Source organism: Semicossyphus pulcher, unplaced genomic scaffold (assembly GCF_022749685.1).
Source record: "Semicossyphus pulcher isolate SPU_LCO1_2020_fin unplaced genomic scaffold, fSemPul1.0.p SCAF_10, whole genome shotgun sequence".
Classification (NCBI taxonomy): domain Eukaryota; kingdom Metazoa; phylum Chordata; class Actinopteri; order Labriformes; family Labridae; genus Semicossyphus; species Semicossyphus pulcher.
In genome coordinates this window covers 6,658,809-6,680,367 of record NW_027211604.1, presented here as the reverse complement: position 1 = coordinate 6,680,367, position 21,559 = coordinate 6,658,809, and the positions used below count along the sequence as shown (strand labels likewise).

Sequence of the window (21,559 nt, the reverse complement as noted above, 5' to 3'; positions counted from 1 at the left end):
CAATGAGCAGTCGCTGAAGTAGAGATGTATAGGAAAGAAAGTCATCAATATTAACAGCTGCTGGAACAGATTAATTTGATGTTTGGTATCCTAGTGCTGACAGTATTTAGTCAGACCCTTTAAAAGTCTGTTAGGCCATGTGAGTCTTATTCTGTCTAGACTTCCTGTTGATTTCACACCTTAAATAATTTAAACCGAGCAGCTGATTATCTTTATTTCAAATGAGCGTGTAATCAGACGAGGCCTGGGTGATGCTGCATTTCTCTCCTCAGTGATGCTTTCGCTTTGTATTTTGTTGTAAATCCATCGTTCCTTTCCTCTATAGCGGCATGCATTTTAGCTGATAGATAACACCTTTTGAACAGTGCGGGGAAGGGAAACATTTTAACATGTGTGATGGAGCTGTTTTATATCTGGTTTTAAAAACTGCAACAAACTTTAAATATACTTTGCTTTGGAGGGTGAGGTCACCTACTGTCACGGTTATGGTTTCCTCTGCTGACATCACCTAATTTAACTGTCCCGGCATCAACTGGTGTTAAAAATGAAGCCAATGCAGAAGTACAAAAAACTGCAGTCCCTAAGTGTCCACTTGAGGCTGGCTCCAGAAGCCAAGAGATAACATTATGGCAGATAGGAAAATACCCATTTTTACAAGAGAAATAAACATGTTTACAGCCTGGTCCAAAAAACGTTTTTGTTATAAATGGCTTATTTCTCTACTCAAGAGTACCGAACGTTTTATATAACTCACCTGTTTTAATTATATTAATCCTTAAATTACAGGGTGGGGTCACTAGAGTGACAGGCTGATACAGCTGGGTGTCTGCTAGACGTCAACACAAGCTGTGTCTCAATCCAGGGGCTGCATCCTTCAAAGGGCGTGGTCTACGGAGATTGCGCCATTCTTAGCCTGTGTCGACCGCTAAGGCCGAACTGAAATGAGACAGTCTGGTCTACGGAGGATTTCCTTGCGTCAACAAACTTTGCTCCTGTCGCCTAGCAACAGGTAGCTAGCAGGCTAACAAACAATCATGACTTACATTGGATTATTTAAAAGATAATTTGCCTTCAAGGCCCCTTTCTTTTCTTTAATATGTGTATCACTGACTATTCGATTGAGTTGAAACCAAAAACATTTAAAAGTGTACTCCTCGGCCATCTAAGAGTCCGCCACCTCATTTGAATTGGCGTGCAATGCATTTCGGGATAAGTTGGGCTGTGAAAGATGCACCCGATAAAAGGAGGATGGATTGGCCTTCAAATAGGTCACACAGTCACTGAACTTTACCTTTCTGTGTTTGTGTTATTGGAGCCTTTCAGGGGTTTTTTCATGCAAAAATCGGACAAATAATCTGTCTTGGTGTGTGATTTATGGAACTATCTAGCCGTCCAAAAAGTCTGTGCTCCAGTTTTTTCAGTGAGTTAAATTCAGCATTAAGTAGCAGGTATACTGCGCTCACCATACCTAGCTTGTTAGCTTGTTCAGTGTTTATTATTCAGCGTCATTCACAAGCTAATGAATCAGCCATGGGCGCAGACCGTTTAGCTTTGATAACAACCCCTCGCTCCTCTCCAGCTTCACTCTCATCTTCAGAACACCAACGTGGCGGCGGCCAAAATCCGAATTCGAGGCTTCATTTACCAAACCAGAAACCAACAGATATATATATATATATTTCTTTTAATGTCAACCTGCAACAGCCAGAGAGTGAATGATTCAGACACAGCTCAGCTTGAGCCAAGATGACAGAGAACTTAAGTGTTAGATAATCATCTCAATGGTAATATATATTTATATATTCACCTATAGGTAACTGCTTGGACTTAAAGTAACTGTATGTTGATGTAGGTCTGGTGTTGTCTCTTATGGAAAGCTACACACTGTATGGCTAAGCCACAAATGGACGGTGCATTGTGCTCTTTGTTCATTAATAACTAAGCCATGTCACACACACTCACAGGCCTTTCCACAGACCACATCTGACCCGTCACAACAGAAACACAACATTTGTAGCATTATTGATTAACACTCCATTTACAGTAAGTGTTTCAGCGAGCCAGCGCACACAATAGCAGGAACCCTGCAGGTATTGTATTATTAATGTTATAACTTGTGCTTAAATGTCAACAACAGGATCTTTACCTTTTCACAACCACACGTGCGACGTTGTGTTGAATCATTTCTCAGGATTTAGCTGCAAAAAAAAACTCAGCTGTGTTTTGAGGCCTTTTAGCTGCACAGTTCTTCACTGCAGCCTCACACAGCATTGGTAACTATCCCTGATCGCATGATCAAATACTCACTATGCACTTTTAAGCATCAAACTTGGACTTCACAGCGCCCGCAGAGAATAATGCAAGCAGACAGCATGACGGTTATTAAATATTAACAGTATTTATATGGTAAACCCATGACCAAAATCAATATTTCATAGCTGCTGGATGTGTCAAACTCAGCGTCACGTTGGAATGACAGTATGAAACAGTGGTGGGCTGTGTGTGTTTACACCTACAGCTTACCTTTCCTGCTCGTTACGTAACGTGTTCCCTTCAGGCAGGATTCAAACTTTTAAAAAATGTCAATTGTTGACGCAGAGTTTGTCCTCTTTAAATGTTTTTTCTTTGTGTGAGGAGTTCACGATGATAATGACGGCTCTGTCCTCCTTTCTTCTCCTATTAGGTATTTATGTGTGTGTGTTGAGACCGTGTGAATAATGGAGGGGGTGTGAGGAAGTCAAACAAGCGGCTGCATGATTATAAAATCTGTGTTTTAACACAAAAAAAAAAAAGTCAAATTCAGCCGGAATGGCCCATTTTTTTATCCTCATCAGGGAATTGAAACAGCTGCCTGATACAGGAAGACGTTAGCGCGCGCGCGTGTGTGCCTCAGTTTAAAGCGCACAGATGCTACACACCACACAAGCACTTTGTTTTTGTGAAGTGGATATTCGAGTGTGCAGTTGGAGACATTGTCGGAGCGGTTTCTGGGGGACTAAAGGTTTCTCATGAATGTTTGAGTTTCCTCTGGTGCAGTGGGAGAGGCCGCGGAGGCTTTTTGTTTGATATATGATTCATGTAAAGTGAGATATTACCTATCGCGCCGAAACACGTCGCGCCACTTTCTAAACCTTTTTGTATTTGCTGTTTTTTTGGTGCGTCTGAGCTGCTTCAAACATGCACGACTGCCACTTTCTGATAAGGTGCGTGAATGAAAAGCCAGAAGTGTGTATTCCCCTCACATATTTATGAGTACACTGTTCCACTGTCATAATTTAGCATATTTTTGGCAGAGCTTAATTATACAGTGAGGTACCCGCTTGACAAGCAGAATATATCAGAGCGTGCCCCGCTCGATGAGGTGCAAATCGTGAGCTTAGTGTTAAAAGGCTCAGTCTCAGAGGAGTGCACTCCGGAGATGCTGGGCTGAAGTATCTGACATCATCTGCCTAATCATTGGTACGCTCTTCTTAAAGTTGTACTTCTTAAGACTTCAGGCCTGGTTCTCTGGGTGACGAGCAAGTTCTCCTCCAGTAACTACTCACTGAAGATAGGAGAAGTCAAAGTTTTTCTTTATTTCCTTAAAATCCTCCACTCTCCTACGACTATTAAGATGATATAACTTTTACTTTTCTTGTTTAAATTTTAAGGCTGATCTTTTGTTGCTTTCACACAACCACCAGCTGCTGTGTGAGCCCACTCTCTCTCTCTCTCTGTTTCTTTTAGCTCCTGAGTTACCTTGTTGTTAATTTCCCCAAACGAACATCTCTGGATTTCTGCACAGATGTTTCCAACACCTTTAACTGATTTGTTTTAAAGATAAGTGCCTCTTGTTGAAACACACTGAAAAAAAAGTCATTTAGCACGGTGAGATGAAAAAGTTTGTTGCCTGGTAACAGACGTAAAAGTTAATCGATGATGGATTGAGCGTTTGGGATTTCCTAGATCAGTCAGATCGTCCTAAGTGGGGTTAGGATTTGTTTAAGACACGTTCTATCATAACTCGGACTTTTAGGGTGCTTTCACACCTGACAGCTTTTCGGGGTTCGCTTGGACAGGTGAGAACACGCTTTCGAACTCAAAGTAGGACCTAATATAGGAAGCAAACCAAAACACAGTGCATTGTGGGTTGTTACCGGATGCTGACAGTTGCAGAAACAGCCACGCAGACGGGCAGCAAGATGAGCAGAGGACAGACGTGGGCGAGCGATGAGGTGAGGGCTCTGATCGAAATATGAGCTGACCAAACAATTTCACAAACGCACAAAAACACGGAGGTATTCTAACTGTTCGGTGAAATACTAAAGGAGAGTGGAATTGATCGAACTGTGGAAAAATGTCAGTGAAAAAAAACGGCGATTCTCTCTCGTGTGTGGAGACGCTGCTTGCAACGGCAGGGGCAAAGCACGAGGGGAGGATGTTTAGATGTTAGTCAGGCGTGGATGAGGATCTCGGACGGGTAAAATAAGAAAGAATTAGTCGGCGAATGTACTTGGGCGGCTGGGGTAACACAAACCAAAATGTTAAATGTGTCTGACTTTTCTACTGTCTGGCCGTCTGATAACGCTGAGGTCTCTTAATGTTTGAATTTAAAATCTGCTGTCTTGGAACTTGGATGCCGGCATCTTGTCAAACGTACATCACCACGCGTTCATGTCGAGACGGAGGGCATGCGCAGAAGAACCGGGTCAAGTTGTTTACATGGTACAGGTTTACATTTGACCGCTTTATGAAAAAGGTCGAAACCGTTGTGAACTGTAAACAAAGACTTTTTCCGTCTGCAAGCTGCTTCACTGTGTCATAATCCAACCTGGTGATGGTCATTGAAATGACTCCAGAGAGTCGGTCTTCTTGATGGCGGTCTGTTTCACTTTGGTATTAATTTCAGTCTGTTTCATACTCGGTGAAGAACTCCTCGTAGCAGGTTTGGGACGGGAAGTCTCTCGGCCCCTGAAGAGCGACTGCTGCCGTCTACAGAGCACCCAGACAGTGTTTGAATAAGGAGATCAGTCAAAGATCATTCCAAAAAGTGAATTCATCTCGGTCTGAACGCGGCGAGGCTAAATATTATCACTACTCAGGCAGGTGAGTGTAGGAACGGTCACCTGAGTGGTTTTAATGGTTCATTTAAACCTTATACTGCAACACTGGAAGTATCTCTTCGTTCTTTCTTTAAATAAAACTTCATTAATCTTGATGTCTTGGTTTATTATACTGAACACTGCAGGAACATGAGGGAGCCGTGACGCTTAACTGATATTTATTTTTCGCCCACGCTGCCCACGTAAGAGCCACTTATCTGGGCTGAAGTCATTTGCCTAAATAGCTCAGAATGAAGCCGTGTTCGCTGCTGAGAGCATGCACGCATGTCGACAGGCCAACGAGACTGATTATACATGCAAACGCTTGAAGTGGTGACCCTCGCCGTGTTACTGTTGTAGCAGATGGGGTTGTAGGTAACGTGGACTTTTTAAAGCCCTTAAATCTCCGTGCTTACCGAGCTGCACAGCGCCGCGTGAGGTGCATCAGGACGTATAGTGGTGGTTGATGGGGGGTTACTTGGATATTATAGGGCAGCTCCTCGGGGGGTTTAGGTTTAATTAAAGACGTTCTCATTAACTCATCAGTGCTCCACCTACACTATAGTGGCCTTTTCATCTCACCACAATATTGTTCTGCAGGGGATTGTGGGCCATGTGAATTAATAAGCAGTGGCTGATAGCATATGATGAGTTCCCGACTAAACATAGAGTGTTTCTTTCTTACGGAAGGATTCATTACATAAAGTCACTGTGTGGAGGTTTAAGCCTGTTGAGACAAAAAAAGCCTATCCCAGCTGCCATTGGGCGAGAGGAGGGGTACACAGGCTGGTCGGATCTATAGCCCCTTTTACACTGCCAGTTCACGGCAACGCCTCTGTTACGTTCCATCTTCTATGGAAAACGAGCAAAGTCGTTCCATCTCATAAAATGGCAACGTCGCTATGACGCTGAGGCGGAACCGCAATGTAAAAAGAGCTAATCACAGGGCTGACACATGGAGACAACTCTTCACACTCGCATGACGCCTACATGCAATTTAGAGGCACCAATGAACCTAACGAGCATGTCAGGAAGCCGCAGGGAACCCACACATGCACGCGGAGAACATGCAAACTCCAGGAACCTTCTAGCTGTGAGGTGACAGCGCTAACCACTGCAGCACCGTGCAGCCCTCAGTCAGTCTACCAGGTTTTGGCTGACCATCAGGGTCAGCCCTACACATGGGTCTGTATGACTGAGTGAGTGAGTGACGGTGCTTTCAGAGCCGTAGAGAGAGACAGTTACGACATCGCAATGGCGGATCATGGAGGATGTTGGACCTCCACTGATGCGACTCTCTGTCTATACGGCTCTGGATACTTTGTTCAGGGGAGTAGGCAGGGCTGCTCCTCCGCTGTCCTCACCTACGTCTGCAGCGCACACCTGCTTTCAAACACGTTGTCATCGGCCTCATAAGTACAGTCCTTGTAACACATTGCCCAAAAACGCGCACACTGACCTGATGCGGTCAGCCATGTTAGGTTTGACCTTGTTTTATATAGCACCAAATCATAGAAGTGATCTCAGGACACAAACACAGCAGGTCTAGTCCGTACTATTTGTTGTACTCCTTACAGACACCAAACCTTGTCCCACCATGAGCGTGTACTCTGCAATAACGGCAAGGAGCTGCCTTTAAAGTTCGACCGGGTGGTGATGAATAACTACATCAATGCAAATAAACAAAACATTCATTATTTAATAATTCTGTTGCACTGAAAGCTGGTCTAATGTTTTAATTGATAAATCATAAGCATGTATTCAAACTGTACTATATACTGTAAGAACGCAGCTGGCTGTCACACCACCACACAGTGAACACAGCCGAGTCTCAGGGTTTCTTTCCAACAACGTGTCAAACATTGTATATAATCTCCTGACTCCACCTTCCTGTCTCCGTTTCCTCCTGCAGGGCAGTAGTTGGACACAGAGAGCCGCTGCCAGATGACAGTAAAGACAATATCACCATCTTCACCCGAATCCTCGACAGGCTGCTGGATGGCTACGACAACAGGCTACGTCCTGGACTGGGAGGTGAGACACACGACAGACGGAGCAGTAACTGCATATCCCCTCTCTGTTCTCAGAGGAGGACATGGACGATTGGTGTACATGGAGATGTGTTAGTCTTAATGCACACCATACACCAAACACCATAAACAGAGTAATAAATGATTTATGTAAATGACCATATAATATACCCCGCACCAAGCATCTAAAGAAATCTCTCCAGCTTATATAATAGATGGAAAACATAATAATTCAATCACTGTCTTGAATTTAAGGTTTTTGTTTTCGTCAGTGCAACCAGCAGCTAATTCTGCAGCTGACAGGGGAGACATTAAAACAGGATTGTTATATTTGATTGACATTTAAATATTTTCCTGTAATAATTATCTGACTCAAAGCAGGTTTTTGCAGAATTGTTCCTGGACCTCATATCTCTAGAAAGTCTGCAAACCTTTCCACTGCTGCTAGCAGTCATGCAGTCGACATACAGACAGTAGGATCACTGAAGTCAGGTCACTATGTGCAGAAATCTGCCTTCCCCTGAGTGGAAGTCTTTGTTCAATCATGCCCAAATGGCAAATCAGCACATATGTCAGTGGAAAGCTCTCTAATTGATGCCTTTTCATCCAAATATTCGGCCCCCTAAGGACAGCAAACTGCACAACAGCGAGCACACATGCTCAAGCAGGCTCTGCCGTTCCTCAGCCAGCCAGCTGGAACGCTCCTTTCTGCTCTGCTGCTCGCTGCTGGAGCCACGAGCGAGGCTACCGGGCTGCGGACCCACCAGGCTGCACGACCTGGGCTCCGTGGCAGCAACCAGAAAGCGAGAGAGAGAGAGAGAGAGAGAGAGAGAGAGAGAGAGAGAGAGAGAGAGAGAGAGAGAGAGAGAGAGAGAGAGAGAAGGCACAAGACGCTAATGTCGGGGATCTGCCTGCGAGCCGCTGAGCTTCAGAGGGAGATGGAGAGGCCTGAGCGGCTTGTGATGGCGTCCCTTTGTAGTGCAGTGACTGAGCGAGCAGACCTGTGAGCTGCAGTGAAACAGAGCAGGCCCGAGAGAGCTCACAGGCTTATAGGCCAGTGGAAGCTAAAGAGCAATTACACACCAGAACAGCATTTCCTGCACCTTCTGTTCTCGGAGACTTTACGAGCGCTGGGGCACTTAGATTTGGCTGAACAGGCTCTGACTTAAAAGTTAAACATGTGGTTACAAGTGCACTTTGTAGCATGTTTACCTGAATTTATGTAGTTATATGCACTTTATTTGAGACTCCGTCACAGCTTTATAAAGGCTTTTATTGCAGGCTTACTTGAATTATTCATTTAGCAGCACTGAGGCCACATTTTAAATGATTATTTCCTCTTCATAATTTGTCTTCTGCTAACAAATAAGATTAAAGGGCACTTGGAGAATGTAGACCTCTGCCAAGGCCATTAGTCGGGTCTATGATATGCAAATCTGCAAGCATAACCACTACGTGTCAGGATATATTTCCTACTACGATCCCGAAACGAGATTTATGATCATGTCAGCTTTGCATTTTTTCCCCACAGTGATGTTTGAGGTTGCTGCTGTGTTTTGTTGTACATATCTTGTACTACAAGACTCCCTTTGCCTGAGACACCAGTGTTACAGTTTGGTCAACAACACATTTATGCTGTAAGTCTAAACTTCTTTCATTTAGACAATATGAGCATCGCTTTATGTTGTCATGTTTTACAGAACACAGAGGGGGGATTTCACTAAGAATGAATTGCGGCCCCTGATAGCTCCGTCCGTTATCTGCTCTGTCTCAAGGTCTGATTCACAAAGCAAGCTGCACTGATGATATTCTCAGGCATCAGTTGAGCGAACACTGACGGATCTCAACTCCATGCACAGATCGATGATGAGCAGGGAGAGGAGTGGACAGCTCTTTTAACAGTTTATCGTAAAGTCCAGACTCGACAGGTGTTTACTAGTTTCACTGTAACGCAGCTCGTCCGTATAATAATCCCTGTCCTGCAGAAAAAGTGTGCCCGTGTGCCGGAGTTGAGCCTCGCACTGATTGGTCTCCCGATTATAATAATCATGACAATATATTATTAGATTTTTTCTGCTCGCGCTCAGATTGTTTTTCTGCTCTTGGATTTTTTTAAGCAACAGCCAATAGGAAACAGGGTACAGGGTCGACCAATGACGTTGTCTCTACCACGCTGTCAGTGCGTCAGCTTTACTTTTAGAGCGTCCCATATGGGCGGTTACTCTTAAACCGCGTTTATCCACCACGGCTTCACCATAAATGTATAACTTGCTTTTTCCATGACTTTCAGAACAAATGGTCGGTTGTTTACGCACCATTTTTAGTAACATAGACACACAGTTGCCACATAGCACACCGGACTCTGGTCGATGTGTGCTGGAGGAGAAAACAGAACTACTGCTGCCATAAAAATACAAGAATGCGCAGCGCAGAGATGCTGTTTGCTCTGCAGCGCACTTTGGGGTGCATGCAACCCTCTGCGTGTGCTGGGAGAATGACGCCGAGTCTTTTTGTGTCATTTGCACAGGTTTTGCGGGCACAAAAGCTGCGCAATCCTTCAGTGAATCAGGCCCTGAATGTGAAACAACCTGGGAGACTGTTGTGTCTCTGCAAGTGATACTAAAACACTACAGACAGTTTGGTGTGAATCTTGGTACGGCAGGAAACAGCAGCCATTTTTTCCTTCTGATTTGGATATTTGTCAAATCACAGACTGTATCCAGGAAGTGGATGTGGCCTGTGGTTTCAAATGTGAAGCCAATAGAAAAGAGCCTGAAACCGCATTCTGTCTAATGGCTGGTTGCACTTGAAGAAGCCCGACTGTAGGAAACCGGTTGAGTAAACATTTCGCTAATGAGTTTATGTTCGGGTCTCAATCGCTACTTTCTCGTCTTCTTTAATGCAGCACGATGTCCATTGTGAAAATGGTCCCATTTAGAGTCAAACCAACAATAAAGCCGAGTATGTTTGACCTGTGATTGACAGCTCCCTACCATCTCAAGTTTCCTGATTGTGTCTGCTCCTTTTATACAGTCCAGGGTCAAAGATACATTCTCTTTATTAGCTTGCATGACCATGAGAAGCCCCCTGGTAAATGTTTTCATTCAGGGCCTCAATAGCTCTACCTGCTGACAGACCCCAGTTGGGGCCTTCATCACTCAAGGTCAAGGCCTCCTCCATAAACCAGCCAGTCTTCCTCCCGCTGGTCGGCCTCTGCCTCACCACCCCCAGCCCCAGTGAGGACCAGTCGCATGGGAGCGTCTCGCACAGAAACACTCCACAGAAACCGGAGAACAGCATTAATTTCACTTCCAGCGGCCTCTATTAGCTCTGCCCTATGCTCTGGTGCATTGTTGTAAACAAAAACAGGGCGACTCATTCTGCTCCCCCGCCTGCCATGCAAACTGCTGACTGGCTGTTGTGATAATCACGTATTTGTGCGAGCTATTTGTGTCACAGGAATGATTAATGTGGAAGTGGATCTCCTCTCTCACGGGGGCCGTTTGCCAAAGGACTGGAGACGTCACCTGTGGGTGGTCGCTTAGATCTGGGACACAGTTAGAGCCGACGGTCTATTCATTTTTAGAGAAAAGCCTCATCAGTCTCAGGTTGTTGCACCGCTGGGAGCGGCTATTTGTCTCAGCGACGGCCCAGAAGTCGGCTTTTACACATTCGGCCCAGAGGAGCTGATTCAGCCCACAGCGAGGAGGGCGAATTCTGATCCGTCACGACTTTCTGACCCCGTCCTACTTAAAGCTACGGTCAGACCAGTGGTGTAGTATGAGGAACAATTCATCCACAGCTCAGAGTGACATCACAAGGAACGATTCTGACCGACTTTAGTTATTGGGTGTGGCCTACATGGGTCCACCTTGACTTGGTTGCTGTAAATGCAATTTTATTATTTTATTAATATTATATAGTTTTATTTTAGGCCACTCAGTTAGCTCACTGTATAGAGAGGCTGACTCGTCTATCGATGAGTATGTTCAGTACCTGGTTCAAGCCCAACCGTAAGCGCTTTTGCCTTAGAGCTACAAGGTTCCTGGTTCGAATGCTGGCTCAGACAAAGTGGATAGGTGGGTTCCCTCTGGGTACTCTTCCCATAGTCCAAAGACATGCTCGATAGATGGATATTGATAGATAGACAGATAGCGATGTGCTTTACTGAACCCAAACTGGGAAATTGTGGCGTTACAGCAGCAGGTTATCAAAGCGACTACAGCAGGAGAAAATAAACACACAGTAAAAATAACCCTAACACTAGAAGAAGGAATGTATACATCCAGTAATTGGAACAGCAATAATAAATAATTACCTCAACTATATCAATCTAAAATATAAACTAACATATATCTAAATATAAACATATCTGAAATATGTTAGGCTCATTGGTGACTCTAAATTGGGTGTGTGAGCATGAATGGTTGTCTGTCTCTGTAGCCCTTTTTACACTGCCGGTACAAGGCGGGTTTATCACGCCTCTGTAACATTTCGTCTTCTAAGTAGAACTCACTGAGGTGGAATGGTGGGGCGACGTTGTTTCGCCCCTGAGCCGGCATCGGAGGTAGTAACAGAGACGAAACGGCGTCTGTGTAAACTGCAGAGCCAGCAGGGCGGCACAGCACTGTGTGTGTATTTGAGGCACGCGCTGTTCGTATCCACCTCGCTCCTGTTTCACTTCGGCAACACTGGAAAGTAATGTAAATACACACACAGAGGCGGCTTTACGCCGGCGTGGCTTGGTTCAATGTAAAATGACAGAGGTGGCATGAGGACGGAGCTTCGTTACGGCGCTGAGGCGGAACCGCAGTTTAAAAAGGGCTCATGTGTCAGCCCTGTGATTGACTGGTGATCAGTCCAGGTGTACCCCGCCTCTCAGCCAATGACAGCTGGGATAGACTGCAGCCCCCACAACCCTGAACAGGATAAGAGGTATAGATAATGGATAAATGCATTTTTATTTTATTTTAACATTTTGTATTTATGGATTTATTCATGTATGTATTTTGTTAACTTCCCTCCCCTTTTTTTCTCCCTCCTTCCTTCCCCATTTTCTTTTCCCTTTGCTTTAATATTTCTGGTTTGAGTTCACATTTCACCTACACATTGAGCCCTTAACGAGATGATTATTTTTAAATTATCAAGAATAATTAAAAACAATGTCTAACATGCAATCATACATGTCATTTTGATTGTGTATAAAGTAAATATAAAGAAGCAAATTGGCTCTTGGAATATACGAAGCAGAAAAGCTCCATCAGACAACCACGTACATCCTGCCTAATGTGATTATAATGTGTGCATATAATTGTGTAATGGCAGCAATGTGTGCCCATTATTCTGATAAAATACACACACACACACACACACACACACACACACACACACTCACACACACGCACACACATCCTTAATGCTGAGCTGCTGCATTTTATTCCTGAGCCAGTTTCCCCTCAGGGACCGTTAATGTTTTTGGGGAAGGCTAACTCAAATTATTTTGGGTCAAAAGGGATGTCTCTTCTCCGCAGATACAGACTTGGGCCCGGCCCAAAGCACATTTTATGCTGTCGTGGACAAAACGAGCTGCAGCCAAACAAATAGTACTTTTACTGAACTAAAGACTTTCAGGAGCGTCTGTGAAGCTGCTCACAGCAACATTTCTACCACTAAACATGGTTAGAAAAAACCTCCCGGGCCAAATGTTTTCAGAGAGCTGTAACAAGTGCTGTCGAGCAATGTGTGAGTCTACGTTTCAGTGAGTGTCTGACACTAAAGCGGTACGTTTTTAAACCTGCAATCTGTGGCACGACAAAGCTGACGTGGTTTGACAGAATGATGCAGAGAGACAGCAGAAATCCGGGCATTAGTCCGCTCAGAGGGCACAAAATCTTCACGACATCTACAGTTTCTCCTCGGCGTGAAGTGTTCGTCGAACCATTGATTACGGATGAATTCTTGTAGCTTAGTTAAATGCCAACCGGCATCCTTCACCGTCACGTTCACAAACAATCAGCTTAACAAAGACGGAGCCGCAGCAGAGCTCTCTGTGTACTGACTGCTCTGTAACGTTTCTGCTCCTTGTCGTCTCTTCCCTCAGAGAGCGTGACAGAAGTGAGGACAAACATCTACGTGACCAGCTTTGGGCCGGTGTCGGATACAGACATGGTGAGTGTTCCTCTCTTCTCCTTTCACTGTGAGTCCTTAAATCTGAGCAGGTCATCGCTCTGTATTCACTTGTAATGTGTACGATGTGCACACGTGAAATAGTCACATTGCAGGACGTACGATAGTGAAGCAAATTAAGTTAAACAGGTCAAACTTTATTGTTGCTCGGTGCAAAAAGAAAAGTCGCCAGTTTCTCTTTTTCCATCACTAATCTACAACAAAGGTCTGTCTGTTATCACATCAGTGCAGCTCTTCATTAAAGCACAGAGTGAACTGACCGCTGTGCAGCAGAGTCTGTGTGTCACCTGCCTGTAAACTGCAAACAGGCACGCGACGCTGCTGCCGTCACAGATCATGTCGGCGGGATGATCGAGGCAGACGCTCCGTTACACAAGGTGGCTTATAAGAACATGTATTCCCGTTAACAGCGGCACCCTGTCTCGGTGCTGGTTAACGCTGTGGCTACATGTAAGGACCATTCACGGAGCGGAGTGTTTACTTTTAGCGACTACACCTGCAGCGCACACACGGCGGGAGGTTGCCAACAGGAAGTAGGAGACGGTGAGCTCACAGGGCTGATCACGCTGATAACACTATTCTATTTTAACACTGTTAGAAATGGTTGATGACGTACCATATAACTGCAGCCCACAGTCCTGAACTCTCTCTACCTTTTCCTGTGTTTCATGAGTCACTGAACCAAAGTGATGGTAAAAGTCGGAGATTGATTGTTAACTGTTCACATGGACATAAAAACACACTGCATTTATCAGGTATAATTTCCTGTCTTTTGAAAAATCGCAATAAAGTTCGCAGAACAAAAAGTTTCTGAAAAATTGTGAGCCTTCTCTGCAGAGTTCTTTGATATCTCACAGCACCTTCATTTGGAGCCTTACTCAAAGTTTAGTTTTGTTGTTACAGCTTGTTTGCTACTCAAATACACCTCTTACAGTATTATCAATAGAAACGTTTACTGTTTTAACTTCCTATAACTCACTGTTTTTGTCCTTTATGGCTGTTTGAAGCATGTAATGAAGGAAAATGACGCACATCCACATTGAATGTTCATACTTTTTTTCACCTAATAAGGATAATTAGGTCATGAAATATATAAGTTATATAAGTTTATAATTTAAACACAAAATCAGGCACAAGTAACTTTCAAAATAAAGGTCTGTAATTCAGTCAGGAAATGAACTAATATTGTAACCAACAAACGGACCCAAAGCAAACTCTTGCTGCTTCCCCCTCGTGTTTTCTCGCTCTCTGCGTCCACAGTCTGACAGATGCAGCTTCCTTTAATGTACACTCCTGTTGTACTCACAGGAAGCAGCTCTCTGCAGGAAGTGTTCATCCTGTCCTCCTCATGTTCCTCCTCACTGAGGATTTTGACACTTTTGGTCCACGTAATTTTACTCCAAAGAAAGTTATCTGCTGACACATTCTTCTCTGCCCTCATGCATGCAGCACTTTAACCCAGTCTCTTTTTTTACACACAGACAATTACAGACTGTAAATGTGTATAAAATACCCCTGCACATCTTGGGACGACGTTGCTCTTGGATGAGTCTTTTTAAACAGCAGTATTGTGCACAGACTGCCGCCCTGGGTGACCTCCTTTAAACAGCAGATAGACGAGATGCTTCATGCTTTGTCTTGAGACCTCATGCGCCATTTGACATATTTGATCATGCGGCTCTAATTGAGCGCCGCGAGCGCCGAGGTCGTTTCTCCGGCTCAGCGATGAGCTGGCTCGACAGCCTGTGTCACGTAGCCGGATAAGAGGGGTTTGGAGAGCTTTGATTTGTCTCAGCGTCTTCGTGTTGTAACACGTTTGTACACATGTACTGTGCAGTGGCAGTTTAAGTTAAAGCTGTTGATTACAGTGCAAACCTTCAGTGTTGTAGGCTGGCGTTTGTATGTGCATAACACACAGAAATAACTTAGCAGAGTCTAAGTCAGGTAACATTAAACATACTCTATATTAATTTGATCAATGAGCTTGTGCCATTTCTTCTTAACTCTGCTGAAAGGGAGTCGTTTATAAACCCGACTGCAGCCTACCAGTCAGAGCAGCTCCGTGTGACATGTGGTCGATTTTAAATTTAATATACGTTCTAATCCTCTGATTCAGAATGCGGCGCTCATAATGCTCTCTTGATTAAATGTACACATGCAGCATATCATCTGTATGTGTGCAGACTGTAGGAGCACACGCAGCTCACAGGATGCTGAGGTAAAGATTTATAACTGAACTTATTTTCCTACAAAGCAGACTAACATCATTTTGACCTCCTTCACCCTCATACACAATTTTTAGAGCCCTTCATGTTTAGACATTAATGTAGTGTTTTTATCTTTGTATCTGTCAGTGTTGTGCGTACATGGCTGTTACTAACACACTCTTTTTGTACAACAGCTCAGAAGCTACAATGTAGAGTTTGCACAAGACTTCCCGTAATCTGACAGGTTTGGTTCCCCCTCGAGCAGAGTCAGCTGGTTGTTTACTTTTTAGTATCGTGGGTGGATTACTGAACTGGAAAATTAAACATGGACAAAAGACACAATTTGACGACGCCTATAATGAGATGCAAAACAAGCAGTGGTGGACACGAGTGCACAGCTTCATTACTTGAGTCGAAGTGTAGATACTCCTGGTCAAATATGACTCCAATACAACTGAAAGGCCGTTGTAGGCCGTGATGAAGTTTGCGGTAAACAGAGCGAACATTTACAAATCATTCTTCATTTTAAAAACCTCAAACATGGGCTGAAGACATGGCCCCGCATGCTCAGGGGGAGACTCGTCATCCTCTCCTCCGTAGCCGTCGTTACAGCCATTAAATGAACCGCAAGGCACAGGTACGGCAACACCACTGAGGCAAACCACACGCAGAGCTACACAAACACAGTTTATCGTCTTTGGGATTTTAGAAAATAAAATAAAATTAATCCGCTGACTTCAGAGCAAAAGTAGCGAGTAACGAGAAAATTCATAGAAATGTAGTGGAGTCAAACAAAACATATCCTTCAAATGTCGCGGAGTAAAAGTAAAAAGTTTCCCTGAAAAATAAACTCAAGTACAGATACTCAAAAAAAGGTACTTAAGTACAGCACTCAGGTAAAGTTACTGTCCAGCCCTGAAAACAAGAGATCCGTTATTACAAATAGAAACAGAACAACCACAAAAGAGATGCAAAACAACTAAACAGACACTTAAAACTACAAATACAGGCAAACTGGCAACAGAGAGATGACAAAGACTACAGAAAGACGCAAATCAACTACAAAAATGACCACGATGCAAGGGACACAAAGGATTTGGTGTGAGAGGTCAAAGGTCAAGGTCACTGATTTCTCTACAAAAGAATCTCTCTCCCTCCTGTCTTGATCGTTGCTTGTGTTGTATTAACTCTCAGATGTACGTCGCTTTGGACAAAAGCATCTGCTGAATGAAACTGTAACATTGTAAATGTGACACACAAATTACACATAAAAAGGTCAAATGTCAACTTCACTGTGACCTTATAAGGCCCGGAAAAGCAGCTTCCTGGCCTTTGTTTCTCGTCCCAGTCTTTCTGATATCTGTGGAACCTATTGATCTGCAGATATGGCACAATGTCGACTTTGATTTCTAATTTACCTGTTAAGAGTTTGGTTGTCATGGTCACCGTGACTTCCTGTCCGTCCCTCTCTCCTGAATGCAATCTTAAGAAGAAATTGTATAACATTGGTTTGTTTGTTCCGCTCGAGAGTTACACAGTCACTCTGTGGGAAACACTGACGGATGTAAACTACAACTTGACTGCTTGGCGGACGCGAACAACCACCAGGCAGTATTCCAGTTTCACACTGTGTCCCTGTCCTGCCCCCACACTCAGAAGTTCTCCAACCCCTCCCTGCCTTTACGAGACCATCTCTGCAGATACACTCTGCTGACCACAGAGTGTTCAACTATAGCATAGTGAGATAGTGTTAGCCCCCGTACTTTATTACAATAGACAGTGCTTTATCTCTTTCAGCAGATTTCACCTTTATGGTCTCTCAGGGCTCAATTCTGGGCCGGGATCTTTTATTCTCTTCGCATGCTGCACTTGGCAACATCATGAATCAATGGTACGGGGCAGCGGAGCACCGCAGCAGCCCACTTGTGGAGATGTTTTGATCCGAGCCGAAGTTAGTGAGGTCACAGCAGGTGTTTGCTGTCTGCTGTCAGACACAAAGTAGCTGCTGTCCACACACTCACACCCTCGTTGTGTCGTAAACGCAGGTGCAAAGGTTTGGACGGCTCCCATATGTGGAAAGAAAGCATCAACATATATTGATTTTTTCTTTAATTTCTGCACTGCTCAGTCAGTGTTAGATTATATCAGAAATTCTCTGATCATTAACCAGGGAAGGCTCCTTCTGGCCTCAGGCGACGCTGCGTTTTCTGTCTGTATGTGCACATGAACAGTGCAGCCAGGCTTCAAGCACTCCCTACAACTTTTGTTCCACAGTCTCATTTTCCACCGGCTTTAGCTTCAGGAAGAATCAAACTATGGAACAGGCAACTCTAGTTGCAAGGCTAGAAATATGTGCAACATGTGTAGATTACAATCTTTCTTTCACAAGTGTTTTTTTAAGTGCAAAATCTGTTTTTATAGTCGTGTTTTTGCCTGTATCAGTTAACTGTTTAAATCAGATCGGCCGTTCCCAAACTTAAAAGCGCCTGGCCCACTTTGAACAACAGCAGATGAGTTGTGTGGAGGAGTCCTGCAGGTTATGACAGTAGGGCTGCAAAATTCATCGGATATTAATCCCGATCACTATTTCAGCGTACCCACGTTTAAATAATTGATTGACAGCGATATTGACGTTTAAAATGCGCGCTCCGCCTGTAGAAAACTCTGCATTTCAACTGAAGCCTAAACCCTAAACTAACAGCCACTCCTCCAGGGGGCGATGGAGAGCTTTTGGCATCACTTTTGGGGGAGCTGGCATGTCATGTCATGAACGCCTACCATGCAGCTGCAGTTTAGAGCGGAAGAGTAAACAACAGAGACCGGTGTTTAAGTTTAATGAGTGACCGTGTTAACTGGAGACTTTCGGCCGATTGCGTCTGTGGTTGCCGTAGTTACAGCAAGCTGTGAAGGGAAATGTAGCTGTCCTCGTGAATGCCTCTTTCATTATGAGCTCAAAATACACTCCGTTACGTCTTTGAAGTGTTGTTTGTGCAAATGTGTCATGTAGGCTACTAACAGTCACGTTTTGAACGCTGCTTGTTGTTAAGCTAAAACAGGAAGAGAGCGAGTCAACCGAAACAGCTCGTCATCAGTTGTTGGGAGGGATTTTAGGTTTAGAGCAAGTGATGTTAAGCAAGAAAAAATGCACCGCAAAGCAACACAACTAGCTTGTTAACCAGCTGAAAGAACAGCATGATGAGTGTGTGAAGGCCAAGAGGGATAACGTTGATACTCCCCGACCTCCAGCGTCAAGTCACATGTCCATAACAGCGACGCTGTGCAGCGCGACACCCTTTCCACCCAAATCCAAAAGACGGACTGAAACTACCAGTGTAATTTGCATTGCATGTTGCCTCTAGAAGACTCAGGTAAAGAAGCTAATTTTAAGTCTTAGCTTGCTGCAACATTCGTACATGAGCAGGAATGCAGCACAAAGTGGAACAGAAAATGTTGCTTTGTTTATTTAAATGTGTAACAAAAGAATGTTGTTATTAAAATGAATAAATAATCCTGATTAATAATCGTGATCTCATATTGATCAAAATCATGGTGATTATCATTTTGGCCATAATCATGCAGCCCTAAATGACTATCAAAACGATTAACACCAGCGTGGTAATGAATGACATCGACACCAACAGCTGCACTTTAATCTTTTAATACAGCCACATATTGAACATGAGCTGTCGCACCAGCGGACGTCTCTCTCTCTGTGTTTCTCTGGGGAGCGTGTGTGGAGACTCTGCTTGCAACGGGCGTGCGAGGGGTTGAGAGGCTCACTGTTTTCCTCTTCAACGTTGCACTAGTAGAACAATTTGTGTGTTCACTTTGTCTTCAGAGTGCACAATAACTTCCTCCTACTGTTCCTACTAAATGAGGTTCAGTGGAATTTGTTGCAGAGCTGTTGCACGCGGTGACACGATCTCCACGGGAATTAAACCCCCGGTCACAGATCAGCTCTGGGAGCTCTGGGGAAACGGGAGGACACGGCCGACGCTCACACAGCACAGTGAGCAAATGTGGATAGAAGGCTGCGCTAAATAAGTAGGTCCTGACTCTGGAGTCTGATAATGAGCGGTCTGAACCGCTGAAATCTGTGTTTGTTTCCAAAAGGGAGGGCACCCACTGGGAGCGAGTGGGATGGAGGGTGGCTCTTTGGGTTTAGAGAATAACAAGGACTATTTATTGCATGTTTAGAAACAGGAGCGAGACCAGGTAGTGTGTGAAGTTTGAGGTGAAGTTTCTGTGGTTTTTAAGAAGTATATTTGGGTTTTGAAGTTCTGGTACTCAGACCCAGTCGAGGCTTCTCCTCAGTAGGTCAGGGTCACGCGATCGTGTTTTCTGGTTCATGAGTTTCCAGGCTTCTGAGTTCACAGAGAGTCGGCTGGGTGATGCGAGTGTGGAGCGGGACAGCGGGCTCTGCAGGAAACAGTTCTGGGAAACAAAAGCTTGGGCCAGTTTTTCTAGGTCAGTGTAAGCAGAGGAAAATCCTGGAGGTATTTCAAAAGGTGGAAAGAGGCTTTTCAAGATATATCCTTGATGTGTTCACCAAGAGACGGTTCTGCATCGGAGGCAATTCACCAGAGTTTAACACGTTAATTTGGGGCAGATATCAAGCGGGGGAAATCTGCTGTGTGCCGTTTGTTAAGGATGTAAACTTAACTTTGTCTACTTCTTATTACTTTTCACAGCGTCATTGTTTGTCAAAGCTAATGTTTCCCTCCAGATGCCTTTAACAACCGATTTAATGAACCTTCCGTGCAATAAATTAAGATACCACTTTATAAATGCTTTTGATACATGCGGGGAATTGAACCCAGACTCACCCCTGCTGTTTGAATATCCTTGAGCACAAACTCAAAAGAAACTCCGGCTTTTAATGGCAGTGTGGGAATGAAAGTGCAGAAACCTAATCCATGCTGATTTTTGAGCATTAATTAGTCACCTTGAAGTTGTAAAAAGACATGAAGAACTTTATTTAAGGCTTGTGTTGTGGATTGCATGAGACGGACTGAAGGATTAGAGGTTGGAGATAAGTATATTGCTCTGTGGAAAGGGAGCGCTAAGATGGCACCGGATTGAACTTAGCATTAAACAGCACATCACTAAAGTCAGGAAGTTTAAAAGTGTCATTTTCTGAATTGTTCGGAGCACATTTGTCGCATTAACTGCAGGCGACCTTGAATTCAACACCTGTTTGAACAGGTTAAAGTGCTTATTTAACTAAAGGAAATGAGTTTTGATAAATTAGCAACAAGACTTTAGTTAACAGACACGCTAACAGCTCTGTGATAGTGTACATACGCAGAGAATAGACTGTATAAAAAGATGGACGACACAACAGCTCCCTAAAAGTGAAGCCAAACCCTCTCTATCGCCCCCTGCTGAGCACTACAAAGAATATGTTTTGTACTCTACTGCTCAGGACCAATCTAGGTCACTGTACAGGGACAGCGACCAACAGCTGCAATGTAACACCATAATACAAAGTACATATGGCTCGCTAAGGGCCCGGACGAGCCCACGGTACCAAGAACTGACAATGTAATGTGTGTCATGGGCCCAATAATGACCGTAGACACAAAAGTGCCGCGCTATATCAATTAAAATTTGATTGATTGATTGAAACAAATGAATAAGCAAGGGTTAAAAATGACGAAGAAAAGGCTCTCACCATGCATCCAACATTTATTTTTGTTCACCATTTCCTGCGCAACGTGAGGTCAAGTCTGTCAACAAGGCATGTCTTGAACGGTCATTAGGAGTTGTTTTCGGACCTTAGTGGACGTTCATATCATTTTTACCTGTTAGGATCATATTTTTCCAGTTATTCCCACACAATGCAGGGTTCGTGTAGCATGTAAGAATGCAAACATTTGCCAGATAGCGCCTGAGTTTTCTGGGAAAGCCACTGGTTCTGCGCTTGTCCTGTAACTTATTAATTTGTCTCATACTCTGATACGCCCTTTCTCATTCCCCTGAGGAATAATGATTATGGTCAAACTAAATTTCCCTTGGTAATCCATCGTAAAGTTGGGGGACTCGGTGCCTTGCT

General features: G+C 44.1%; 1 protein-coding gene across 1 annotated transcript in view; it reads left to right on the top strand.

Moving 5' to 3' along the window:
* Positions 1-21,559, top strand: part of gabra3 (gamma-aminobutyric acid type A receptor subunit alpha3) — a 120,403-nt gene that overhangs the window by 59,953 nt on the left and 38,891 nt on the right. Inside the window, exons 3-4 of the mRNA XM_069666946.1 lie at positions 6,994-7,115; positions 13,212-13,279. Coding sequence (XP_069523047.1) covers positions 6,994-7,115; positions 13,212-13,279 — 190 coding nt within the window. The remainder of the gene's footprint in view (positions 1-6,993; positions 7,116-13,211; positions 13,280-21,559) is intronic.